This window comes from Mirounga angustirostris, unplaced genomic scaffold (assembly GCF_029215605.1).
Source record: "Mirounga angustirostris isolate CCGP_5_RB_7025 unplaced genomic scaffold, mMirAng1.0.hap1 SCAF_12, whole genome shotgun sequence".
In the NCBI taxonomy this organism is placed as follows: Eukaryota; Metazoa; Chordata; class Mammalia; order Carnivora; family Phocidae; genus Mirounga; species Mirounga angustirostris.
Window position 1 is genome coordinate 101,298,823 of NW_026991720.1, and position 22,214 is coordinate 101,321,036.

The 22,214-nt window shown below is 49.6% G+C and overlaps 1 protein-coding gene across 1 annotated transcript in view; it reads left to right on the forward strand.

Moving 5' to 3' along the window:
* Window positions 1–22,214, forward strand: part of DDC (dopa decarboxylase) — a 63,246-nt gene that overhangs the window by 17,151 nt on the left and 23,881 nt on the right. The window contains exons 6-8 of the mRNA XM_045864961.2: window positions 8,487–8,553; window positions 13,280–13,374; window positions 17,987–18,054. Coding sequence (XP_045720917.1) covers window positions 8,487–8,553; window positions 13,280–13,374; window positions 17,987–18,054 — 230 coding nt within the window. The remainder of the gene's footprint in view (window positions 1–8,486; window positions 8,554–13,279; window positions 13,375–17,986; window positions 18,055–22,214) is intronic.

The window sequence follows — 22,214 nt, forward strand, 5'->3', positions numbered from 1 at the left end:
CTCTCTTTCAAAGCAGCAGTACCATTTTGCATTTCTAAGAGCTATGAATCACAGAGTTTCTGTTTTCCCACATCTTCACCAGCATTTGGTGTTGTCAGTGTTTTTGATTTTAGCCTTTCAAATGGATGTATGGTGGTATCTAAATGTTGCTTTCATTTGAGATCCCCTAATGATGTATGCTGTTGAAGGCCTTGTCATAGGCTTATTTGACATTTGGATATCTTCTTTGGTGAGCTTCAGACCTTTTGCCCATGTTTTAGTTGGATTGTGTATTCTATTACTGTTGGGTTTGGGGATTTCTTTTTATAATTTTGGATATCAGTCCTTTATCAAGAGTCGCATTTTGCAAATATATTCTCTCAGCGGGTAACTTTTCATTCTCTGAAATGTCTTTCATAGAGCAGGAGTTTTTAATTTTACTCAAGTCCATCTTATCAATTTTGTTCATTCACGGATCATGCCTTTGGTGTTGTAGCTACAAACTCATCCCCGCACCCAAGAGGATATAGATTTTCTCTTGTGTTATCTTTTAGGAGTTTTATGGTTTTACATTTAACATTTAGGTCTGTGATCCACTTTGAGCTAATTGTTGTGAAGGGTGTAAGGTCTGTGTCCAGATTCACCTTTTTGTTTTTTGTTGTTTTCTTTCGTATGTGAATGTCCAGTTGATCCAACACCATTTGCTAATGGTAGTGATACCGGTAAGAGGGAGAAGGATGTATTATTTATTATTTACTATTATTTATTATCCCTTTTGCCCATTTATGTGCTCCTTCATTAGAATGTAAGATGTCATCTACATTAGAATTTATATTTTAATTAAAGTTAAATGTGTACGCAGCTTCATAATCAATTAGTTCTGTGTGTCTTATAACCGCAATACTGAAAAACAAGGGTCTACTGAAAGATCTGATCATCCTCACCAAGATGTCTCCTTACCAAAGTCAAAGCTCTAACGTCTCTTAGTGTTTTTTTCCCTTCATCTTTTTTTTTTTTTAAAGATTTTATTTATTTGAGAGCGAGAATGAGAGACAGCATGAGAGGGAGGAGGGTCAGAGGGAGAAGCAGACTCCCCGCCGAGCAGGGAGCCCGATGCGGGACTCAATCCCGGGACTCCAGGATCATGACCTGAGCCGAAGGCAGTTGCTTAACCAACTGAGCCACCCAGGCGCCCTTTCCCTTCATCTTTGAGATGGAAAACCAAATGTATGTATTAAGTAATACAATGATGTAGAGAGTTTTAGGGATGGGGGGGGAGATCGAATTTCATCTCTTCTTTCCGTATTATTTTACAAAGTGTAAACTTTTGTGGTCTTCCCTCAGGAATCCTTAGAAAATAAATTTTATGGTCTTTAAGTATTTTTATAGAATGTCGTATTGAAAATACATACATATTCATCACATATTCACACTTCTACACAAAGGAAGGACGATCAAAGCATGCGTTCATGATTTGGTGGTGGGATTTCAGAAGGCAGCAAAGCATTTCACGATGGCTCTGTGCCCGCCAGTTAGCGAGAACTTTGAAATGAAGCAGCATTGGCGGGCATTTCAGAGTGGCCAAAGGCTTTGTCGGGACATTTTTTATATGTTATTGGGAGGCATCTACCCTGACTACATTTTATAATCCTTGTTAGTGGGCTCTCATGCAAATGGTGGACAAATTCGTGGGCTTAGCAGCAGGTGCCAGATACCTCCACTTGTTCTATTTCCAAACTTATCAGGATGGGCTATGCAACAGTTGCAGGTTCATTCGCTTAGTCATTCATTCACTTGGCAAACATTTATTGAGCACCTGCTGCATGCAGGGCCAGCGGGCCCTCCAGGGTCTTATTGGTTAGATAGAGACACGAAGCGAACAGTCATGTACAGCAGGTGCAGCGTGATCTATGATACAAGCAACCCAGCAGTTCCCACGACTGGAACGCGGGCATCAGGGAAGAGTTGCTGCAGGATCCACAATCTGGAAAGAGTAAGGGATGCAGGCCGAGGGAGGGGGTAGCGGGGCTGTTTGGGCAAAGCACTCCAGGGGGGAGGAAATAGCAATGAAAATGGATGGTATCCCAGGAACCTGAAGTGCTAAGAGGCTCAGAACTTGCTAGGGCCATGAAGCTGGCAGGTGCACCATGATGGGATCCCAAAGCTTCCGCTGCACGTGCCCTGTTGCACTGCTGTCCATGGAAGGGCAGAGAGAGAGCAAATGGGAAGTCTTAGAAGCTTTGAGAGTGCCCGGAGCGTAAGTGAATGGAGTGATGTCGGAGGTGGAGGTCGTGGTGAGGAGATCATGCAGGGACCAGCATGAGGAAGATGAGCTTCTTCCTGAGGGCAATTTGCAGTCAGTAAGGGAGTTTTAAATGGAAGAGAGACATGATCTGATTTGTATTTTCAAACACCCCTCTGGCGGCCGAGGGGCACAGAGCCCGGTGGCAAAGCATGCCTCTGGTGGTCTGTCCATTATAATACAGGCCTAAAACTGGGTGATTGTCTTCATTGTGCATCAATTCAAAGGTACCCTATAAAAATAACAGGGCGCACTCGAGTGGCTTCACTGGGGCGGGGTGGTGGAGCTGCTGTCCTTCTCACGTCCTGTCTTACTCATCCTTCAACCATGGCAAGTGATCATTAGCAAGTAACCACCCACACGGGCAGCGATCGTGACTTACTGTAGAACATTCCTTATCTGAGAAATGGAGTTCCATCGAAATCTGGCTTGGCCCACAGGAGTGTATTTGGGATGTAAAAGTTATTCATCACATGTGTCGGGGCAGAAAAACGTGATTAATGTTAATAATAACTGGCAGGTGGTTAGTGTGGCCGACAGGTGAGTGGGAGGCAAGACAAGAAGCAGGAAATGAAATATTCTGGCGATTGGTGGAGGATGATGATGGCAATGGGTATGGAAAGAAGGGACTGGATTTAAGAGGCATTCACTAAGGAACTGGGGGCCAACAAAGCAGCAAGTGAGGGACAAGCGCAGGAGGACTTCCCAAACTCGGATGGTCCGCAGTCCACCCCCAAGCTCGGAGATCCAGAGAGCCCAGAAACGGGAGCAGCATGGCATGGGGGAGATGGTGCTGAGCTCATTTTTGCAGGAGTTGAAGGTTTACACATCTAAATAGAGATGCCCCCCAAGACAGCTGAGTTCACCTGGGAGGGGAGGTCTGAACCAGACACAGGTGTGGGTCCCATCTGAGTTTGGGTGGTCCCGACATCGCTAGGAATACACATGCAGCCCCCTATGGTCTGCTTGGGGGGAAAGAGGCCCCAGGAGAGAGCACCAACAGATAAAGCTGTGTGGAGAGAGAGGAAGGCGATGGGGGGTCGCAGGGGAGCCACACCAGAAAGCTGGGGGCCACACAGCCAGGAGGGACACAACCTGAAGGCCAGACATGCCCTGTGATCTCAGGATCTGGAGAGGCCTTGTGTGTTTTGCCAAGGGGGGGCAATTTGGGACTTCAGCAGGAGTCAATTTCCTGGAGTGGCCAGTGGTGGAATCCGGATTCCCCCGGGCTCCTGTGGGAATGAGGAATGTGGGAATGGATTCATGTGTAGGGGGGAAAGGGAATCAAGGGCCAGTAGCTATAATGCTGGGTGTGCAGAGGTGAGCCCGAAGTGTGTTCACGCGCTCAGTAAAAAGGACAGTTGCAAGTATTGATGAGAAGACCACTCACCACCAGGAGGAACAAGCCACTTTTTTTATTTTGGAAGATTGGGCACCCAATGGATATGCCGCTATGGGAATGTCGTCTTAAAGACCAAGATTGCAGCAAATGTTTGAGGGCATGTATGACATTCTGATAGAAGCCACGGGCGTGGGCTAATCCCCTGTATCAGAGCACGAGGAAGGCCCCTGGGGACCTGTGAGGGCTCGGTCCCTTTCCTCACGGGATGGTTCCTGGTGGGATGACACGTGTTTCCAGGTCTTCGCACTATTTGGTGAGCACTATGCCCGTGCAGGGGAGAGGGTGTGATTAACACGCTGCAGGGGATCAGCGAAGGCTTTGGCTAAGAGGTAACACTGAGCTGTGTCCCAGAGGAAACACGGGCAGCGCTCATGGGCTCAGCGCCTTTCTGGTTGAAGAACAGAGTGTGACAAGGGTACAGAGATGTGAGAGGTCACAGGAGGTTCGAGGACATGCAATAGGTTTGTTATCTTACACGAGTCCCTCAGCCAGGGGCTTCTCAAGCCCGAGAGGGAGGCCGGGCTCAGACCTAGAAGGGCAGCAGCTTGAACTTGGAAGTACTGCCCACTCGTTCCCCTAAAACTATGTATCTAGTGGTTATAGTTCTGCATAATACCCACATGCATAATTCCAAGATGTGGACCCATAGCCTTTATTATACTCATAAAGGGGTTACAGACATCTCAAAATCCAAGGCCCTCTGCAGAGAGCGAGGGGCCCATTTTGGCAAGTTTGAACCGGGAAAGGTGAATCTTGGCCCCTCCCCGGACTTCCGTGGGGCTTCTGATAGTTCCTCTTTCTTCCCCGTGGTGGCTTGCCACCCCGAGAGCCAACCTGATAAGGTCAGGCCACAGGGAGAGGGAAGTGCCCGCGAGGTGTTCATCAGAGCCGTGGCAAGGAAAGCGGGGGTGGGGAGGCAGCTCTGCTTCCAGAAGGGCAAAGGGGATGTGTGTCTGGGCCGCAGATGCCCTGCAGGCTCTCAGGGACGGGGCGCCGGCACCGTTCCTGCCCTCCCTCCCCCTGCACAAATGTGATTAGGGCCCTGCGGCACAGCCCAAATCAGGTTAGCGTCAATGAGCTGAGCCGGGGTAATCAAACCCCGGAGTAGAGCAGGTGCTGGGCTTGAAAGAGGCTTCTGAGAATTAGAACAAGCTGACTGCCGCCGTCTAGAACACAGCATGCAGGGCCAGTCGGGCATGTCCTCCCTGCCAGCCACAGCGGCCACTGGCCTGGCCCAGGGCCCTGGGTTCTTTCCTCAACTAGCAAGACAAGAGTTCATCACACCGGGGTTCACATGATGGTCTGCTCCCCGCCCCTGTCCCCGTGCGTCCTTGACCCACCTGCAGGGTCTCACTCAAGTCAACTGCAAAGTCCGGATCATAAGAATATCCAGCTCTTCGGGCTGTTGTGGCAGCCGAACAGAGTCTGCAAAGCCCCGGGCCTGGGGAATGGTCCGTGCTCAGAACACATCACCTGCTCTGCTCTCCACTGAGCCTGCGCCCAGGACGACGAGGCAGGATTTTAGTTTTTACAGAAATGCTCCGTGCTCAATATGAAAACATTGAGAATGGAGGTTTATATGATGAGATCCAAAAATCTCATCTTAAGAGATGAGCCGTATTAATATTTGGTGAACATCACCCTAGATACTCTCCTGTGCACACAGTCCTAGGTAGAAAATAATTTCAACAAGAGGATATTTAATATATGTGTCATCTTTAAAACACATTATTGCCTTTATTTCAATTAGAATTGGAGGAAAATCAGAGGAAATTGAAGGAATTGCTGAATAATACATAGGTCATTCCTAAGAGATTCTTAAAATTGAGAAAATAAACTATAAGCCAATATTAAGATGGTTGAGGCATTCTGTAGTTTTTTTTATATCCTTTTTTGCTATTCTTTTAATGACTTAGGAAAAGCTTTCTAAGAGTCTCAGGCTCTACCTACCAAGCCAAGTGCCTTAGATGAAGCATGTTACTTACTATTCAGTTATAAATCAGGAAGAAATTGCAAGTACCGAAGAAAAATCACATACTCACTTAGAGTCCTACTAAGTGAGTCATCTTGTCAGAATGAACCAATGCGGAGCGTGTGTGAGGCTGGCGAGGGGGAGGCATGCACAGCGGGATGGGGGGGCAGGGGGCTAAGAGCATCGAGGATGCTGAGGTATGGAGCATCTAGACCCGGTGGGACCTAGTAGGCTGGGCATTTGTGCCGTAAGTGGGAAAACAGAAGCCCGGCTAGCTGCTAACCTCCAACCCAGGGGTTTATGCCCCAAGTGCTATGTGACTTTCATGTGGTTGTATTCATCATGGGTTTGTGTTTCTGTATCTCTGTTTTCTGTATGTTTGACATCTTGGCAACCTCGCTGACCCTGGAGGGACCGCTCCTCCCAGGAGCAGCTGATTCGAGAGTCGGTAAAGGATTATCTTTCCCCAAACCAGCCAATCCAGAGCCTACACCCCAAACCACCTCCTCTATGGGGCTCCTGCACTCCAGGCCAATAGCCCCTGCCCTCATCACCTCACAGCCAGGGACACTAGGGACAGCCCCCTCTGCCCCAAAGCCCATTGAAATTATTCAAACCAGCCAACCCTCAGCCTGCTCGCCCTGCGGTACCTGCTGTTTCCCGTGGAAACCACCATAAAGGCTCTGGCCTTTGCTGGCTGCCTCCCTCGGCCTCCTGACTGGTCCCGGTGCTTCCCCGTGTGGCCCCCCCATGGCATAGCATGCCCCCTCCTCTTGGGAACAGCCAGTAAGACAAGCTGTCTTTCCAATGGCAGTAAGCTCCCAATCTGGTGTCTTCGCTGTACCTGAATAATAGTAAAAAAAATAGTAAAAAAAAAAAGAAAAATAGTAAAAATAATAATAAAAAAAGTACTTGAATAAAAAGAAATAGTACAAAAAATAGTAAAGTAGTAGAAAAATAGTAAAAGAATAGTAAAAAAAGCACTTAGAAAATAGTTTAAAAAATAGAGAAAAGTAAAAATCATAAAAAATAGTAAAAAAATAGGAAAAAGAAAATAGTAAAAAAAGAGAAATAGTAAAAAAATAGAAAGATAGTAAAAATAATAGTAAAAAATAGTACAAAAATAGTACTTGAATAAAAAGTAAAAAATATTAAAAAATAATAAAATAGAAAAATAGTAAAAAATAGTAAAAATAGTTTAAAAGTGGTAAAAAAGTACTTAGAAAATAGTTTTAAAAATAGTAAAAAAGTAAAAAAAATAGTAAAATAGTAGAAAAATAGTAAAAATAGTAAAAAATAGTAAAAAATGTACTTAGAAAATAGTTTTAAAAAATAGAGAAAAGTAAAAATCATAAAAAATAGTTAAAAAATAGAAAAATAGTAAAAAATAGAAAAATAGTAAAAATAATAATAAAAAGTAGTAAAAATAGTACTTGAATAAAAAGTAAAAATATTAAAAAATAGTAGTACAATAGTAGAAAAATAGTAAAAAAAATAGTAAAAATATTTAGAAATAGTAAAAAAATAGTTTAAAAAGTACTTAGAAAATAGTTTAAAAATATGAAGAAGTAAAAATAGGAAAAAAAAATAGGAAAAAAAGAAAATAGTAAAAAAAAAAATAGTAATTTCAGACACTCTGCTCTTGCCCCCTCGGGGGCCCAACTCCCCTGGGCACACCCCATTGCTACTTTGGAATCACTCCCTGCCCCTGGGCAGGGGACAACGCCGGTCCCCGGGGAAGCTGCTGTCTCGCCCAGGCGACTGTGTGAGCAGAGAGCCAGGGCTTGTCAGCTGAGCCCTCCACGGGGCAGGCACGATGCCGCCCTGGCAAGAGCGCTTTGACTTTGTCTGAGAGGTGCATTGGGGTCTCCAGTCAAACGCAGGTGGTCCTCCCACCAGGTTTTCGAGTTTACTAGACTGCGTGGGTCCCTGACCTTTTCTTCTTCATCTCTGTTCTCAGGGCACGTAGCGCTGCCGGGGCCTTCGTGGGGGCTCCATAAAGAACTGAATCGAATTTTCCACCCAGACGGAATGAAAATTCACACTCTTGTCACATTGAGGGAGAAATGTCATTATCCAGAGGGTGCTGGCATCGTAAATCAATTAGGCTCTCTGGTCTTGTAAACATAATCCACTTTTTGATCACTTGGAGGGAGTCTGAATTTAGCAAATGGGTCTCAGCACCCCTTCCATGTGGCGCAAAGTGCACATTCCCAGCAACACGAAGAAATACGATGCGGAGCCTTGTTTCAAGAGCTTCAGGGGTCCAGGGGGAGAGACAGCCCCGTGTGTGGGGATGACACCAGTCAGATGGTACCCATGCTGTCACCATCTTAAGTGCCCCGGGAGCAGGAGGGGCCCAGAAACCCGGGCCACGTTTCCCACTTGTGTGACCAAGCGTGCTCAATGCTGTCTGGAAACGCACCTCTAAAAATCGTTTCCAGTGTCCGTAGGGCTTTCTCATGAATCTCCTTGGAGCAAATCTTCATCTCTCGAGGACTGATGTTCCCTTGGGAGCTGTGCTGCTCGGAGGAAAGGGCAGCAGATGAGAGCAAGGCATCCTCCCTGCCCCTTGGCACACGGGGAGTCAGTCTTGTGCAAGTGCTGTTTCCAACCTCACTGCCTGGTTTTCTGTGGGCAGATGTTTCTCTCGAAGCTTCCATGCAAAGACTGCATCTGCATCCACAGACTCAGGTCTCCGGCTAGCAGACGCTGATCGAGCACCACCTCTGAGGTTCTGGGCTCGACCAGGGGCAGCCGTTGTCCGTGTGGAGGTTACAGTAGTGACCAAAACATGGGGGCCTAAAAGAGGTCTGCTTTTTGCTCTCCAGGTGGTGGCTACGCTGGGGACCACGTCCTGCTGCTCATTTGACAATCTCCTAGAAGTGGGTCCTATCTGTGAGTATCTGATCGGATTTTCTTCTGGAAAATGCTCTCGGTATATGAAGACTTTAGTGGACCTTCTTCTTTGGGCTCTCCTTCTTCATAATATTAATAATATAGGTCAAGTTTATATTATAATATCATAATATATTTAGATAGCATAAAACATAATATAATGGGATGTTCACATAATAATAACTTCCTATTTCGATGGTTTGCTAGACTCTTCTTCTATTTGCAATAGCATAAACCTCATTAGCTTGAAATCCACAAACCGAGAAATGTGGCCTAATTGGACCAGAGCTGAGCTTGGCTGAACCAACATGCCATCGGTAAGAAAAACCTCTTGTGTGCCGTGCAGCGGGACCACAAGACTGCGGGGCTCCGTCACCCCACCTGAGAGAACAAAGTCAAACTCTTCGAGCAAGCCCCACGAGGCTCGTGCATCTGCAGGACGCGACAGTTACCCATCTTTGAATGAAGCCTGACCTGTCTTCTTCAGCGTTTCTGGAATGACTGAATGCAAATTACCTAATGCAATTAAGCAGATCCAAACCCTGGATTTCTCCGGAGAAAAACCTGCTTGCTGTGCTTTTCGGGGCCGCTCTCCCCCTCCGGCCTCCCTCACAGCACACGGGTGGTCTCCCGGGGGAAGGAGGAGTCAGAGAATCCCAAAGGTGGAACGCGAGTAAGGACTGTGTTTCTGAAGTTACCTCTTCAACACGTGGCTCTGGACACCCAGCAGGTCCGGGAGGGGTTTCTGTGACAGAGACCTTCTCTTGGGCAGGGGCACGGCTTCCTGACCCCCTTCCCCTGTCCTCGGGGCATACCCGCTGCGCCAGGAGCGCGGGGCTGCTCATCGGGGCGGTCTGGGGTCCCATGGAGGCTGTTCAGGCCCTCAGATCACATCTCTGTGGCTTGTGCTGGACAGCATGCCACCTGTGGGCGCCGCTCCCCTCCCCGGCCCGTGTGTGTTACCCCCGCCTCTCCTAACGGGGACCCACCTGCGCGCACACCCAGGCAGCGTGGCCGGGCCCAACCTGGTCACAGCCCACCCGTGCAGCGGCCGAGCCTCGCCACTTCGGGCTGTGGGCCCTCCCGTCCCAAGCTTCGCGTCCCCATCTGTCAGGTGCCGTGGTCGAATGTCAGTCCTTCCCTCACAGGGCTCTTTAGAGGGTGAGTTCCTGCACAGAAATCATGGAGACCCAGGGTGGAGGCAGGCGTGCCCGGGACCGGCCGTGCCCAGGGGCTGTGGGCGTGGATGTGCCCGTTCACAAGGGTTTCCCTGTGCAACGTGTGTCCGGCGGCAGTCGTTTCTGTGAGCAGTGGGCTGAGGTCAGTGGTACAGAGCCTGGGGCTGGGACAAGGGACGCAACCGACTGGCTCAGGCCCGCGGCCATGGCATTGGCCCCGTGAGCTGCGGACCCTGGTGTGCCAGGCCGAGCCCGCCGGGCGCCCCTCTGGCTCAGATGTCAGGCTGGGAACTGGATGTCCCTGGCGGGGGCTGGCAAAGCTCATGCCCAGGACTCTCAGATTTACGGGGCCGGAGCTCCTCGGCAGGGCAGAGCCCATGCGGCCCAGGCAGCTGACGGCCCAGGGGAGGCAGCTGGTGCTCACAGCGCCCTGGGGAATCGGGGGCCCAGCTCAGGCTGTCCGGCGGTCCTGGAGCATCCTCTGCTCCCCGGATCGGGGGGTCGTGCCAGGGCCAGACCCTGCTGCTCACTGCCACAGCGCATACGTGAGGGTAATTCTGACAATTTACCACCGATGACGCTGTTACTGAGGGTCAGTAATACCAGCACCTTTCTGTTTCCTCCCCCTCCTCTGACACCATCCCCCTGACTGTCACCAGATTTAGCAATCACCCAGGGCTGCTCTGGGATCCCGGGCTAGCCTCGTTCTGTGGTATGATTGGAATAAACCACTAAAACAATTCAGTCGGTTATTCACCCACCGTGATTTGACAAAGACGGTATGTGTCAGAAGATCGTTTTCCCCAAACCTCTGCTTTAGGAAAGATGTTTTCTTCTTGGTTCCTTTTAAAATGACTCGCCAGAGAGAGACTTGGTCTCACGTGGTCCCCTTGGCTGGATCAGCGGAGGTGTCCAGCAGGTTTTTACTGGGGAGAGGAGGAGATGCCGAAAGCAGGGAGTTGAAGGTGACGGGTGGGAGGTGTGACAGTGGGGAGCGGGGGTGGGGTCCCGGGGAGTGCAGAAGGGGAGCAGGGTTCACAGGGCAGCCAAAGCCCTGCCCAGCGGCACCGGGATGGTGGGGGGGTGTACCCCTGATGACACCGGAAGGACAGAGGGATCCCAGTCCCTCAAAGACTGCCCTCACTTCCAACACCTTTCAAAACCACCCTCAGGTTCAATAATCCGTCAGAAAGACTTAGAGAACTCCCTGAAAGCCTCTCATGGGTATGGTTTGTTGCAGGGAGGAGAGGTGCAGGCCGAATGTGGGAAGGGATCAAACTCTTGTCTCCTCCCTCGAAATCGTGTGGATGGCTAGCTCCCCCCGAATTATGATGACAACACACACAGAGTGGGACACCCCTGCCACTTAAGCTCACTGAGCCTGTAGCACCAGAGTTTGGGGCTCAGTCACACGCCGCCCACCTGGCTCTCCTATGGTCTCCAGTTCCTCTGGGAGGGTCCAGCTAATCCCTTCTGTCCCTAGTTCCTGCAGAAGTCAGAATGAATATGGCCCAAAGCTGCCATCATAAATCATACCGATGCACCATCTGGGGGTCAAAGACCCAGGCAAGAAAGGACTCCTATCAGGCAGGGCACTCCAGGGGCTAGAGGTCACCTCCCTGGAGCTGAGGGCAAAGGTCAGTGCTCTTCTGGAGTAAAGTTAAGTCCCCACTGCACACCTTCCCCTGGTGCATCTCCTTCCCTTCCTTCCCGGGTACCCCCTCCCTGTCTTTCCTCCCCACTGCCCCTTTCCGGGTTTCCCATACATTCCGGGATGGGTTGTAGCAAACATTCCCCTCACAAGGATGATGGCTGAATGAGGAAAAGAGAGCCCTGTCTGCTGCTTCTGGAACCTGCTCCCCTTGCTCCTGCCTTCATGGCTTGCATCCTTCCTGACTCATCTGCCTGTGCAGGCCCCCCAGGGTCCTGCTCTGCCTCACCCCTTCCCTCGACAGTTCTGAACCGGACAGAGACATTGGAGCCCCAGACTCCTCCAATGTGCCTCTTAACAGAAAACGAAGTTTCCTGACCGGCGCCCCATGGAGAGGACAGCCTGGATCTGTGGTTTGCTGTCTGTCTTCGAAGTGCACCTGAGGTTTCTACCTGCTGCACAGCATCTGGAGCTTGAGCAGGAGAGCTCTACAGGGGTAGGACCACGGGCAGGGACACGTGTGGGTGAGCTGTGGTCTCGAAGCAGAAATCCCACGTCTTTCATAGGCCCTGTGCTCTCGCCAGCTCCCAGCTGCATCGTGTGGGGCCCTGCGGTGCCCACACACCGTCTGCCCATGAAACACGCTTCCGGGTGCTCAGACCCCAACCACACCCTGACCCTCCGGGGCTGTATTGAATGTGCTCAGAAGACATTTGGTCTGGATCCAACCGAGGGCTTTGATCCCTCCAATCCTGAAGTTCAAACAGAATCAAGGCTTTGAAAAGCCTCTTAGAGCTTTTATCAGCAGAGCTCAGAATGACTCGTCACTCCTCACGGCATCCTGTGTGATTAGCGAGCATCACACGCGGAAAGGTGAAGCTTGCATCTGTCAGTTGTCACAAATGCACGTGCCAGGGGCTGACTGAGCCCTCCAGGTGCTTCCCTGACCCAGTTCAGGTAGGACAGGACATCTGCTCCCCATCAAGATGCCCCAGCCTTTCGTGGTTATGGATTGGATGATGGGCTAAGTGCCCAGAACACAGGGAGGGACTCATCACGATGCTCGCACATATTTCTCACAAACCTTGGACCTGGTCTTGTCTCCCTTAGGTTCCAGGTGCTCTTTCTATGTCCATTTGCCTGTGAGGAAGAATGAGCTTGAAGGGACATAAGGCCATACAGCTGCTAGGTGCTTGGAGGCAAGGGATGAACCCAGATAGTCTCAATTGAGGGAGCGCATTTAATCAGTACCCTCTTCCACTTGACGAGGAAGACGTGGTCCCTTCCTGCCAGGCGATTCTGGCAAGGTTGGAAAACAGAAATCATATTCACCAAGGAGCTTAGGATGATTGCAGGTAGCATGAAACAAACAAGTATGCTTTGTGTGCAGATGGTGTGGGGCGTGGGGGATAGAGGTCCCTGGGGCTGCGTACTCCACCGGTCCCCAAGGAGTTTGTGGGGAAGGACATTAGGATGGGTTAGCCAGGAGAATCGGGAGCAAATTCCCAGTGGGTGAGATGGAGGAAGGGTGAGAAAGGTGGTATAACTGGAATGAGGTGTGTGTGCGAGGAGCCCCGAGGGACAGTGCACGATGGCCCCTTAGAGCATGAGCATCGACCTTCAAGAATCAAGCAGCGCAGCTGATCCCATTTTCCTCATCTTCTACACAATCCCTGAGCACCTGGTCTGTGTTAGCTCCGTCTGGGGCCAGCTCATGACCTCTGCCCTTAGCTTCATTGCCTTCAGACCCGAGGAGCCTGTTAGGGTCCGGGACGGGGCCAAGAAATGCTGTTGATGGTCAGTATGCAGTAAGAGCACTGGATGGGATGAGGCGGTTGTCAGGCCGCCGTGAACAGGGCATCCACTGGGGAGCTTACCAGTCACCTCTGGATTTCAGGTACCAAGGAGGACATGTGGCTGCACATTGATGCTGCTTACGCGGGTAGCTCCTTCATCTGCCCCGAGTTCCGGTATCTTCTGAATGGAGTAGAGGTGGGTGTGCTCTTTATCTTTAATAAGATCCTTTTTTTTTTAATAGATGTATTATTTATTTATTTTGGCGGGGGCGGGGCAGAGGTAGAGGGAGAGAGAATCCACAAGCAGACTCCTCGCTGAGTGTGGAGCCTGATGGGGCTCCCTCTCACGGTCCTGAGATCATGATCTGAGCCGACACCCAGAGTCGGCCGCTTAACCCACTGAGCCACCAAGGCGCCCCTCTCTTTAATAAGATCACTGTTTAAAAAGTGTTATGTTATCAGTGACTTCTCCTTACAAGGCTGTGGCATTCCATTTGTCACTGCTGTGGTTTGTTTCAGCAACTTCTTTTCAAACAAAGTCTGTGATTATCAGAAATCAGATTTCCTTATAAGGGGGGTTGAGAATCTGCCCAGTCATACAACCTGTCTTCTGGAAGTACACTTGACGTTTGCAGCTCTTTTTCTGTCTGCACGAATCCTGGGCAGAGTTCTCATGGTAGGATAAATTTTAGCTTCTGAAACTGTGGGGAAATCTTTAGGAAGAATATAAAATCTTAATGCCTTTCAGATCAAGAGGTCATGGATAAACACAACCTGCAATTTTATTTGATATGGTTCAGTGTGATAGCATGGTCTGACCATGCACCTGAGCAGGGTATTACTTTAACAGATATTGAATGAGCAGCCATGGGTGCATTTAAATGTCTATACCGCTTTTGGAATTTGGAAACCGTGGCCTGTAATGCCCATGGAAACACCTGCTGCTTTTGAGAAATAGTCATCAAAACTATCGATCAAACACCCTGCTTCTCCACAGGGCCACAGAGGGTAATGTGGTGCAGACTTAATGCAGAGAGAGGACACTATGGGGGTGCCCTGATGTGTCATTTCAGGCTCAAGTAGGATGTTCCTCCAGCCAGGAACTTAGCTGCAGACACAATAAAGGGTCCAGAGAGACAGACTTTGCAGCGAGTCCAAGGGAAGGAGATAGTGAGTCAGAAGAGCCTCAGTCCTGACTTTATGCCCAGAGGCAAGGGTTTCATGAGATCCCGGGCCACACGAGGTGCAGGAATTAAGGGCATGGTCATTGGCATTTAGTGACTGTTTGAATGCTCTACCCAGGGACTAGCTGTGTCCCTGGGGGTAGGTTAGTGGCATCTCCAAACCTCACAAAGTGGATTTAGTAACAGTATCTCCTTCGAGGGGTTGCTCTAAGTATCTGGAGTTAATCATGTTTAAAGCACTTAAAAACAGCATCAGGCACATAGTGAGTCCCGTGAATGAGTTGGATCCTTTTATTATCTTTCACCACGGCAGCAGGGCCTGTCCCTGAGAACCTCTCTCCGCTCTCCTGTCATGCTGCCAATTAATCTGCTAATTGCTAATTTGGATCCTCATAATGCCGTAATACCAGAAAAGTGGGTGTCGGGTGTAGAATACAAATATTCCCATCTTCGGAAAGAATACCCCCTGGTTGCTGATGAATGAAGTAGCATTCTGGTCCCTATCTCCATCATGTCTGTGCATTCATTTACTCACTCACTCCATAATCACTTATGGATCCCCGAATATGCTCCAGACCTCTGCTCAGTGCTGGGGAGGGGCTGATATGTGGGGCCTCCAAAGGCCCCCGTAAATATGAGGGAAGGGGTTGTGGTGGTGTGTGAGAAGTTCTGCTAAGCATGCTAGAACCCCACGTTGTGAAGTTCACTGCCAGAAGCCGGGTTTGTGGGTGTTATGAAAAAATAAACCTCTCTACCATATAAATGACTCCTGTCATAATACGTTATACATTGTACGTTATACAGAGATGATGCATATGACTGGGAAGGTCTCCCCCTGCACCTCAGGGATGGAGGGCAAAGCGTTCATCGGGGATTTGTGTGCCTGTCCCCAGGATCTGGTCTTTCTAAGTATCAGGTTAAGGATTGCACAATCTTTTGCTGCTACTCCTCTCCTCCTCCCCGTGATCCCAGGACCCCGGGGTTTCGGCTTTCATAGGGGGTGACTGTCAGGCCACCGCAGCGCTGGGCACTGGAGCATGATGGTATCTGCAGCAGACAGGATTTTCATGCCTGCCACTGAGTCATTTCCATGTCTCCCGCATTGTTCCTTGCGGGGCGAGGGCCTTGCTGCTCAGCTGGTCTGATAAGGGGGCTGCAATATCCTGCTCCGTCCCTAGCCCCGAGATAAGAACTCTTTTCTCTGCCAGCAGGAAAGAGCACAGAGCAGTTGGGTAATGAAAGATGATTAAACACACCAGCCACCACCCCCTCCCCCCCGGGAAGGGAGCTAATAAAATTCTCGGCAAACAAAACTCTTCTTTCACCTTTTGTCTCCTTTTATCAACAAATGAAACGTGTTGTCGTTTCCCGTCTCTTTCTCAAAATTGCTTTTATTGAAACGTGGAAGGAAATGAATCTGCTCCCCCCAGAGCGGGTTAACACTTGAGGTTGCCGTCAGTCCAGCAGATGTCTCCCTGGTGGCTGGTGGTGGGGCGCCCATCCATGGCTGCACCCCTGGGCCTCCAGCGGGATGCAGCTCCTGTTCAGCATCCAGAGGATAAACCTGGACATGCATTTTGGAGAATGCAAGAATGCACCACTTAGGATAGCACAATGAAAATGCCCAGGGCCCTCCTCGGCCGGTCTCAAGTCATTGAAATCTTATTTTCTGCTTGGAAATATGGCGGCCCCTCAAATCGATGAGCTAACGCCTGTTTTTGGCAGTTGCTTCCCATTGTCTTCCAGGAAGGGAGCCCGTTACTGATAGGCGTGCAATGAACTTGGATATGATCTTTAAAAATAAAGAAGAAAACGCTTAGGTAGTGTGGGAAGAGTTGTTGATTATTGCACTAGCGTTAGTAAAAGAGCCAACCCATTAAATAAAAATTGGGGTGATCCCAATTACCGTAGGTTAGGTATGACGTTTTCACCCTCCCACTGCTTAGGATGATACGTGTATTCTGAGAACTTTGCTAGTTCGTGAGTTTTGAGGAAGGTGCCGGCAGAAAGTATTTCATAGGCCAGATCAGTACAATTTCCTACACAGTACACGTGAATTCAAATTTGGATTATTCCAAAGAATCTAATAGTTTGAAAGGTAGATACATGTTACATGACTCCAGACTATGCAAATTTGAAAGTGTATGACCTAAAATATTGATGACATCTCGTTTTACAAGGAAAGGTAGAACTGTGAATTTTCCCAATTAAAAATGAGTAGGGGTGGGTTCTACAGGGGAGGGGGGTGGGAGGGTGGGTTAGCCTGGTGATGGGTATTAAAGAGGGCACGTTCTGCATGGAGCACTGGGTGTTATATACAAACAGTGAATCATGGAACACTACATCAAAAACTAATGATGTAATGTATGGGGATTATCATAACATAATAAAAAAAATAAAGTAATAAAAAAATGAGTAGGGGCTCACGTGGCTTCAGAGCAGGAGAGCCCCCAGAACTGTGAGCCGTGTCCCTGTTGCTGCTGGGAGCAGGCATCTCCTCACGGGGGGACAACAACTCTCTTCGTCTTCTCTTGGGGTCGCCCTTGAATTGCATGTTGGGGTTCCACATGTTTTGAATTATCCAAGGTCCTCAAAATGTATCCCCTTGCTTTGAATGTGATAGCCCTACACCAAAATCAGGATTAACCCAGAAATAAAAGGGAGTGTTAACAAGAAGGTTCTAGATTAGCTCATTCCAGTCCCTCATTTATAAATTCATAGAATCATCCCACTGAGGGCCCTCAGCCAGGCAGTGGGAGCCCTAAGGCCAAAATCTGGGGCTCTTCGTCCAAAGCCTACACCTCTTTCCATTGTAAAAAAAACGAGATTCTTCATTCCACTCTTCAGACGAACTTTCTGGATGTCTCCTAGGGGCCTGGCATTGCATCCCAAGGACTGCCAGGGGGCCAGGGGGCCTGCATGCTCAATTTCTGCGGGGTGCCCCTCTGCAGGCACCTCCAGCCCGACCCAGAGAGTCAACCTCCTCCTCTGAGCAGCGACCCAGTGCTCGTTTTCACATTGCATCCTGACGACTGCTCTCTGGTCAGATCTTCCCGCCTCAGCAGGAGCTCCTGGGAGTCAGTAGCCATCACTGTGGTCCCTGGAACCACCCCCCCACCCCCGGCTGGCTTACCACCCACAAATCTTAACCACCTCACATCAGCAATAGTCACGGCACAGCCTTCCACCTGGAGAGTGTACTCCGTGTCAGGAGCTGGGCTGAGGGGTTCCTGGCTGTGATACCAGGATTTCTCCATAAAGCAGCCATTCCCATTCTGGTCCACACTGAGTAAGCTGTTGAGCTGGGATCAAACCCTTGCTTTGTGCTTCAGCCCAGAATCAGCTGTTATCAGCTCCATGTGTTCATGAACTACGACGCATTCTTCTCCCTTGAAAATGAGTACAAAGAGGTACAGAGGTCAGGTGGCTGCCCAAGGGAGTTTCAGAGCCCAAGACCTTCCCAACTGCCCTTGCACCCCAAGCCCCACAGCCTCAGTGACGTCCCCTCCACGTGGTCTTGCACTTGAGAAAACAAGTTGTTAACTATTGTGTGTGGAGTCTCGTTTTACGACTAGACACTTGTAACTGAAATGTCTTCTTCTTGTCATTACTGTTCCTTGGCAGTTTGCAGATTCATTTAACTTCAATCCCCACAAATGGCTGTTGGTGAATTTTGACTGCTCTGCCATGTGGTGAGTTTCCCCAATGGCTGGATGTCCATGCCCCCACTGCACTTGACAAGAGTGGCTTTCTAGAGAAGAAGCCCGGCAGGTGAGGGTGCCATCGCTGGAGGACGCGGACGTCCCCCGCGTACTGCTCGCCTCCCTTCTGAGCCATGGGTGGGATTCTTGCTAGATCTTACCCTGGTAGTACCCTGTTGACCAGAACATGGTACGGCAACGTGGCTGCACAAGAAGCCAAGGGTAATACAGAAAGCTTGCTAGCATTAGCAAAAACAATGCAAGGAAATTGCAGGCATCTTTCTAATTCGGTGGTTTCTGTGTTTCCCTTCTTAGGTGTTTAACGCATCTAACCCTCAGGGCTTAAAAGCATTTGCTAAGGAAAAATAAGAGGAATCCTATTTCCCACGAAGTTCCTGAAAATTCTTAATAGCAGAGCCATAATTACATTGGTTTATATTTAGGGCAAGAAAAGGAATTCAGAAATTTAAGTGGATGATATTCCATCGCGTGGATGCTGGGAGTGGTGTGGGAAGAGTGGAAATTGGTTCTGCTACATTCCTTACAGGAAGAAAGAGGTTAACCAACCTTAAGACCGGGGCGCTTTGCATGAATTTTGTGCAAAACCGTTCGGTGTGTAATTGAATGAATGGTTTTTCACCTTGGAGGGGTGAAGAAAGCAGTTCTCACCCACCCCACCCAAAGTCTGTTCTCCCGGTTTACTGAGTCATCCGGGCTCTCTTTAACTCTTTTGTCCAAAGATAAAATCACATTTTCAGTGCTTTACTAAAAAATAAGTTCAAATCAGTTCTTTTTTTGTCAGCCTTTGACCCAAACTTTGGTATGTGATTTTCAAGCCCCTGTGGATATGAGCATTCTAGACTTAGCTCTGTCCGAAATACTAGTAAGGATCTGTACAAGCTATAGCTTTTATCAACGTCAGTGTTCTTTTGTATTCTCGTGGCTACGTTTGTCTATTTTATTTAAAGTGGAACGCTTGAAGAATAACTCAAGCAGGGTGTCAGAAAGTCCCCCCCCTTTTTTTTAAAGATTTTATTTATTTATTTGAGACAGAGAGAATGAGAGAGAGAGAGCAATGAGAGAGAGAGAGCACATGAGAGGGGGGAGGGTCAGAGGCAGAAGCAGGCTCCCTGCCGAGCAGGGAGCCCGATGCGGGACTCGATCCAGGGACTCCAGGATCATGACCTGAGCCGAAGGCAGTCGCTTAACCAACTGAGCCACCCAGGTGCCCAGAAAGTCCCTTTTTTTGAGCTTTAACTGAGACTGAAATATAATTCTGTTCTGCTGGTGTATTTGGCCAGATTGTGGGTCCTGGGCACGGAGCTGGTGCAGAGCCTAGAAGGGGCTCTGCCGCCTCTGTTTGGGGAGGGGTAGTGGCCTCAGTGTGAGCTGATGGGGGAGCCCACAGGGTCCTTAGCGGCCAGTGAGGTGTCAGGCCAAGAAAGCCACCCAAACAGCCTGGAGGGTTGTCGGGGGTGAAGCGATGGGGACCAGGAGGGCTGCTGGGCGGTGGTGGCCAGACGGGCTCATGGTGCGCCCAGACATTTCACTCCTTACCTGGGCAAAATAATCCTATCACACATAGATGTTTAGGGGCACCTGGGGGGCTCACTCAGTTAAGTGTCTTGACTCTTGATCTCAGCTCAGGTCTTGGTCTCAGGGTCAAGCATTTGGGGCCACGATCTGTGATCAGACATTGAGATATGGTAAGGATGAATACAAAAACGTGGCCTCCTGTCCTTGGGTCCAAAAAGCCAGTGCATCGGTTAAGGACGAGAGAGGACGGCTACATCGTGGCATGGGGGAGAAGGGTCCGAGCCCGTCACAGGGCGTGGTGTGACCAGGGCTGCCGTGGAGGCGACCTGTGGGAGAGACGCAGGGAAACAGGGGTGGTGCCATGTCATGGGAGAAGGACAGAGGTGAGGCTTATTCCGTGCCGAATAAAATTCCATGTTAAATGTCAGGGCAAACCCCGGTGTTTGCAATTTTGCCCCTAGAGAAGGGCAATCAGTATGGGGGACCATGGGGAAGATGGGGAGTCAGTGCGACCGGGGGGAAGATGGGGAGTCAGTGCTTGAGGGGCTGCCTGCCCACCTGCGGATTCGAAAGGCCGAAGGCATGAGTCAAAGTTTGAATTGGGATAGAGGATATGCTTTCTGGGTCCTGAGCTGCTGGGGTCCTGGACAGAATAGCTGTCCAAGATTTCGAGGTGATTTCACGCATGTGGGGAAATCCATCCTCCCCCAAACCCCAGGGTTCATCCCGTGATTTCATAAACACAGAATATTGGTTGACGGCATCTGGTGTTGAAGGGTTTGCATTTCAACATGAAAACGGCTGCTGTCAGCTTCTTCAGGCGCTGGGCTAGGGCCTCTGGGACAAAGACAGAGACTTATTTCCTCATGATTCTGGAGGCTGGACGCCAGAGACCAAGGTGTGGGCAGTGCTGGTTTCTGCGGACGCCTCTGCGTCGGGTGCAGATGGCTGCGTCCCTTCTGGGTCCTCTTCTTGTAAGGACACTGGTCACACGCCGGTCACATTGGATTAGGGCCCAGGCATTAACCTCCTTTTAAATCATTTCGCCTCTTTAAAGACCCCGTGTCCACATGCAGTCACATTCTGAGGTCCTGGGGGTTAGGGCTCCAGCCTATGAATTTTGGGAAGGGGACACAATTCAGTGCATAATGGTGCTCCCAAGAAATTACGAGATAAAACCACAAGGCTGACATTTAGGGGATTTAAACCAGGTCAGCTTATTTTAAACCCTACATACAACCTTGATTATGCCAGTACTTCCTGATTAGCTTATTTGATTCTTATCAAACTTAGGTTTTATTTTGATCTCACTATACCCAAGCCCCCCTCCCTGTTGTTTTTTTTTTGTGTGTGTGTGTCTTCGTTGTTGTTGTTGTTTCCTACAAAGAAGTTGCTCTCTCCTTTTGGCAGGGATGATGTTTAACATCATCTTGCTTGCAGAGGGCCCTTCCCCACAGCCATCTGCCCCCCACCAGGGATGGCACAGTGGAGGTGTGGGCAGGACAGCATCCAAGTTGGGGGCAGCCCCGTCCAAACCAAGAACACCAAGGAAGAGGAAAGGTCATGATTTCATTGGAAAGCATTTAATTTTGAGCACCATGGAGCTGAGACCAGAGTGGTATTGTCCCTGGGCTCTAGGGGTCCCAGCCTTGGGACAGAGTTTCCAGTAAATGACATAGAGCCAAAGCAAAACAAAAAACTAAATAAAATCAAATATAGACCAATGTAGATTGAGGTCCAGCAGGGGAAGGGCTCGGGAAGAGAGAGGGCAGAGGTTCAGGTGAGAAGCTTGGTGGGGGGCGTGGCCAGGAGCTGGAAAGTAGGGGGACTATGTCGGGAAGACGCCTCCATGGTCCCATTCATTCACTGCCTGGTGGCTGCAGACGGAGAGGTCACAGAAAGCCTATTTGGTGACAGGGCATTTGACAAAAGGCCATGTGAGGTGGTAGACCAAGCAGTCCATGTACCTGGGCTGGGGTTGGTGTGTGTGTGTGGGGGGGACCATCCATGCAAAGGCCCTGAGACAGATGTGTGTGCAACGGTGAACGTGGGTGGAAGCTGCTGAAATCGTTCAGGTGGTCCACATGGAATTAATTTGTTTTAAATCAGCTCTCCACATTTAAAATGGGCGTTTTTACAGATACATGCAGCTCTTTAATGTCTCACTAAGTAATGCGAGCCCTTACAGCACCGTTTCTGTAGGTCAGCGGTGTGGGACTGAGCAGGCCTGGGTGGGACATGTGTCTTCCCGCCTGGCACAGCCCCTCTGGCCTCCGCACTCAGTACTGGGGCCAGCCTGGTCTTGGGCACAGGTGAGCGCCAGGCTCCTGGGGCACACACACTTTAAGGGTTATACCTGCATGGCAGCTGAGCTGGTGCAGGAATGGTCATCCCTAGTTTATGGATGAAGCAACGGGTTCTGCTTATGGGCACACAGCTCTCCAGGCCAGAGCCACAAATGTTTAATGGCAATGCGGTGAAGTTTTAAAAGCTAATGCTGAGTAGGGGCGCCTGAGTGGCTCAGTCAGTTGGGCATCCGAGTCTTGATTTTGGCTCAGGTCATGACCTCAGGGTTATGGGATCGAGCCCCGCTTTGGGCTCCATGCTAGGCGTGG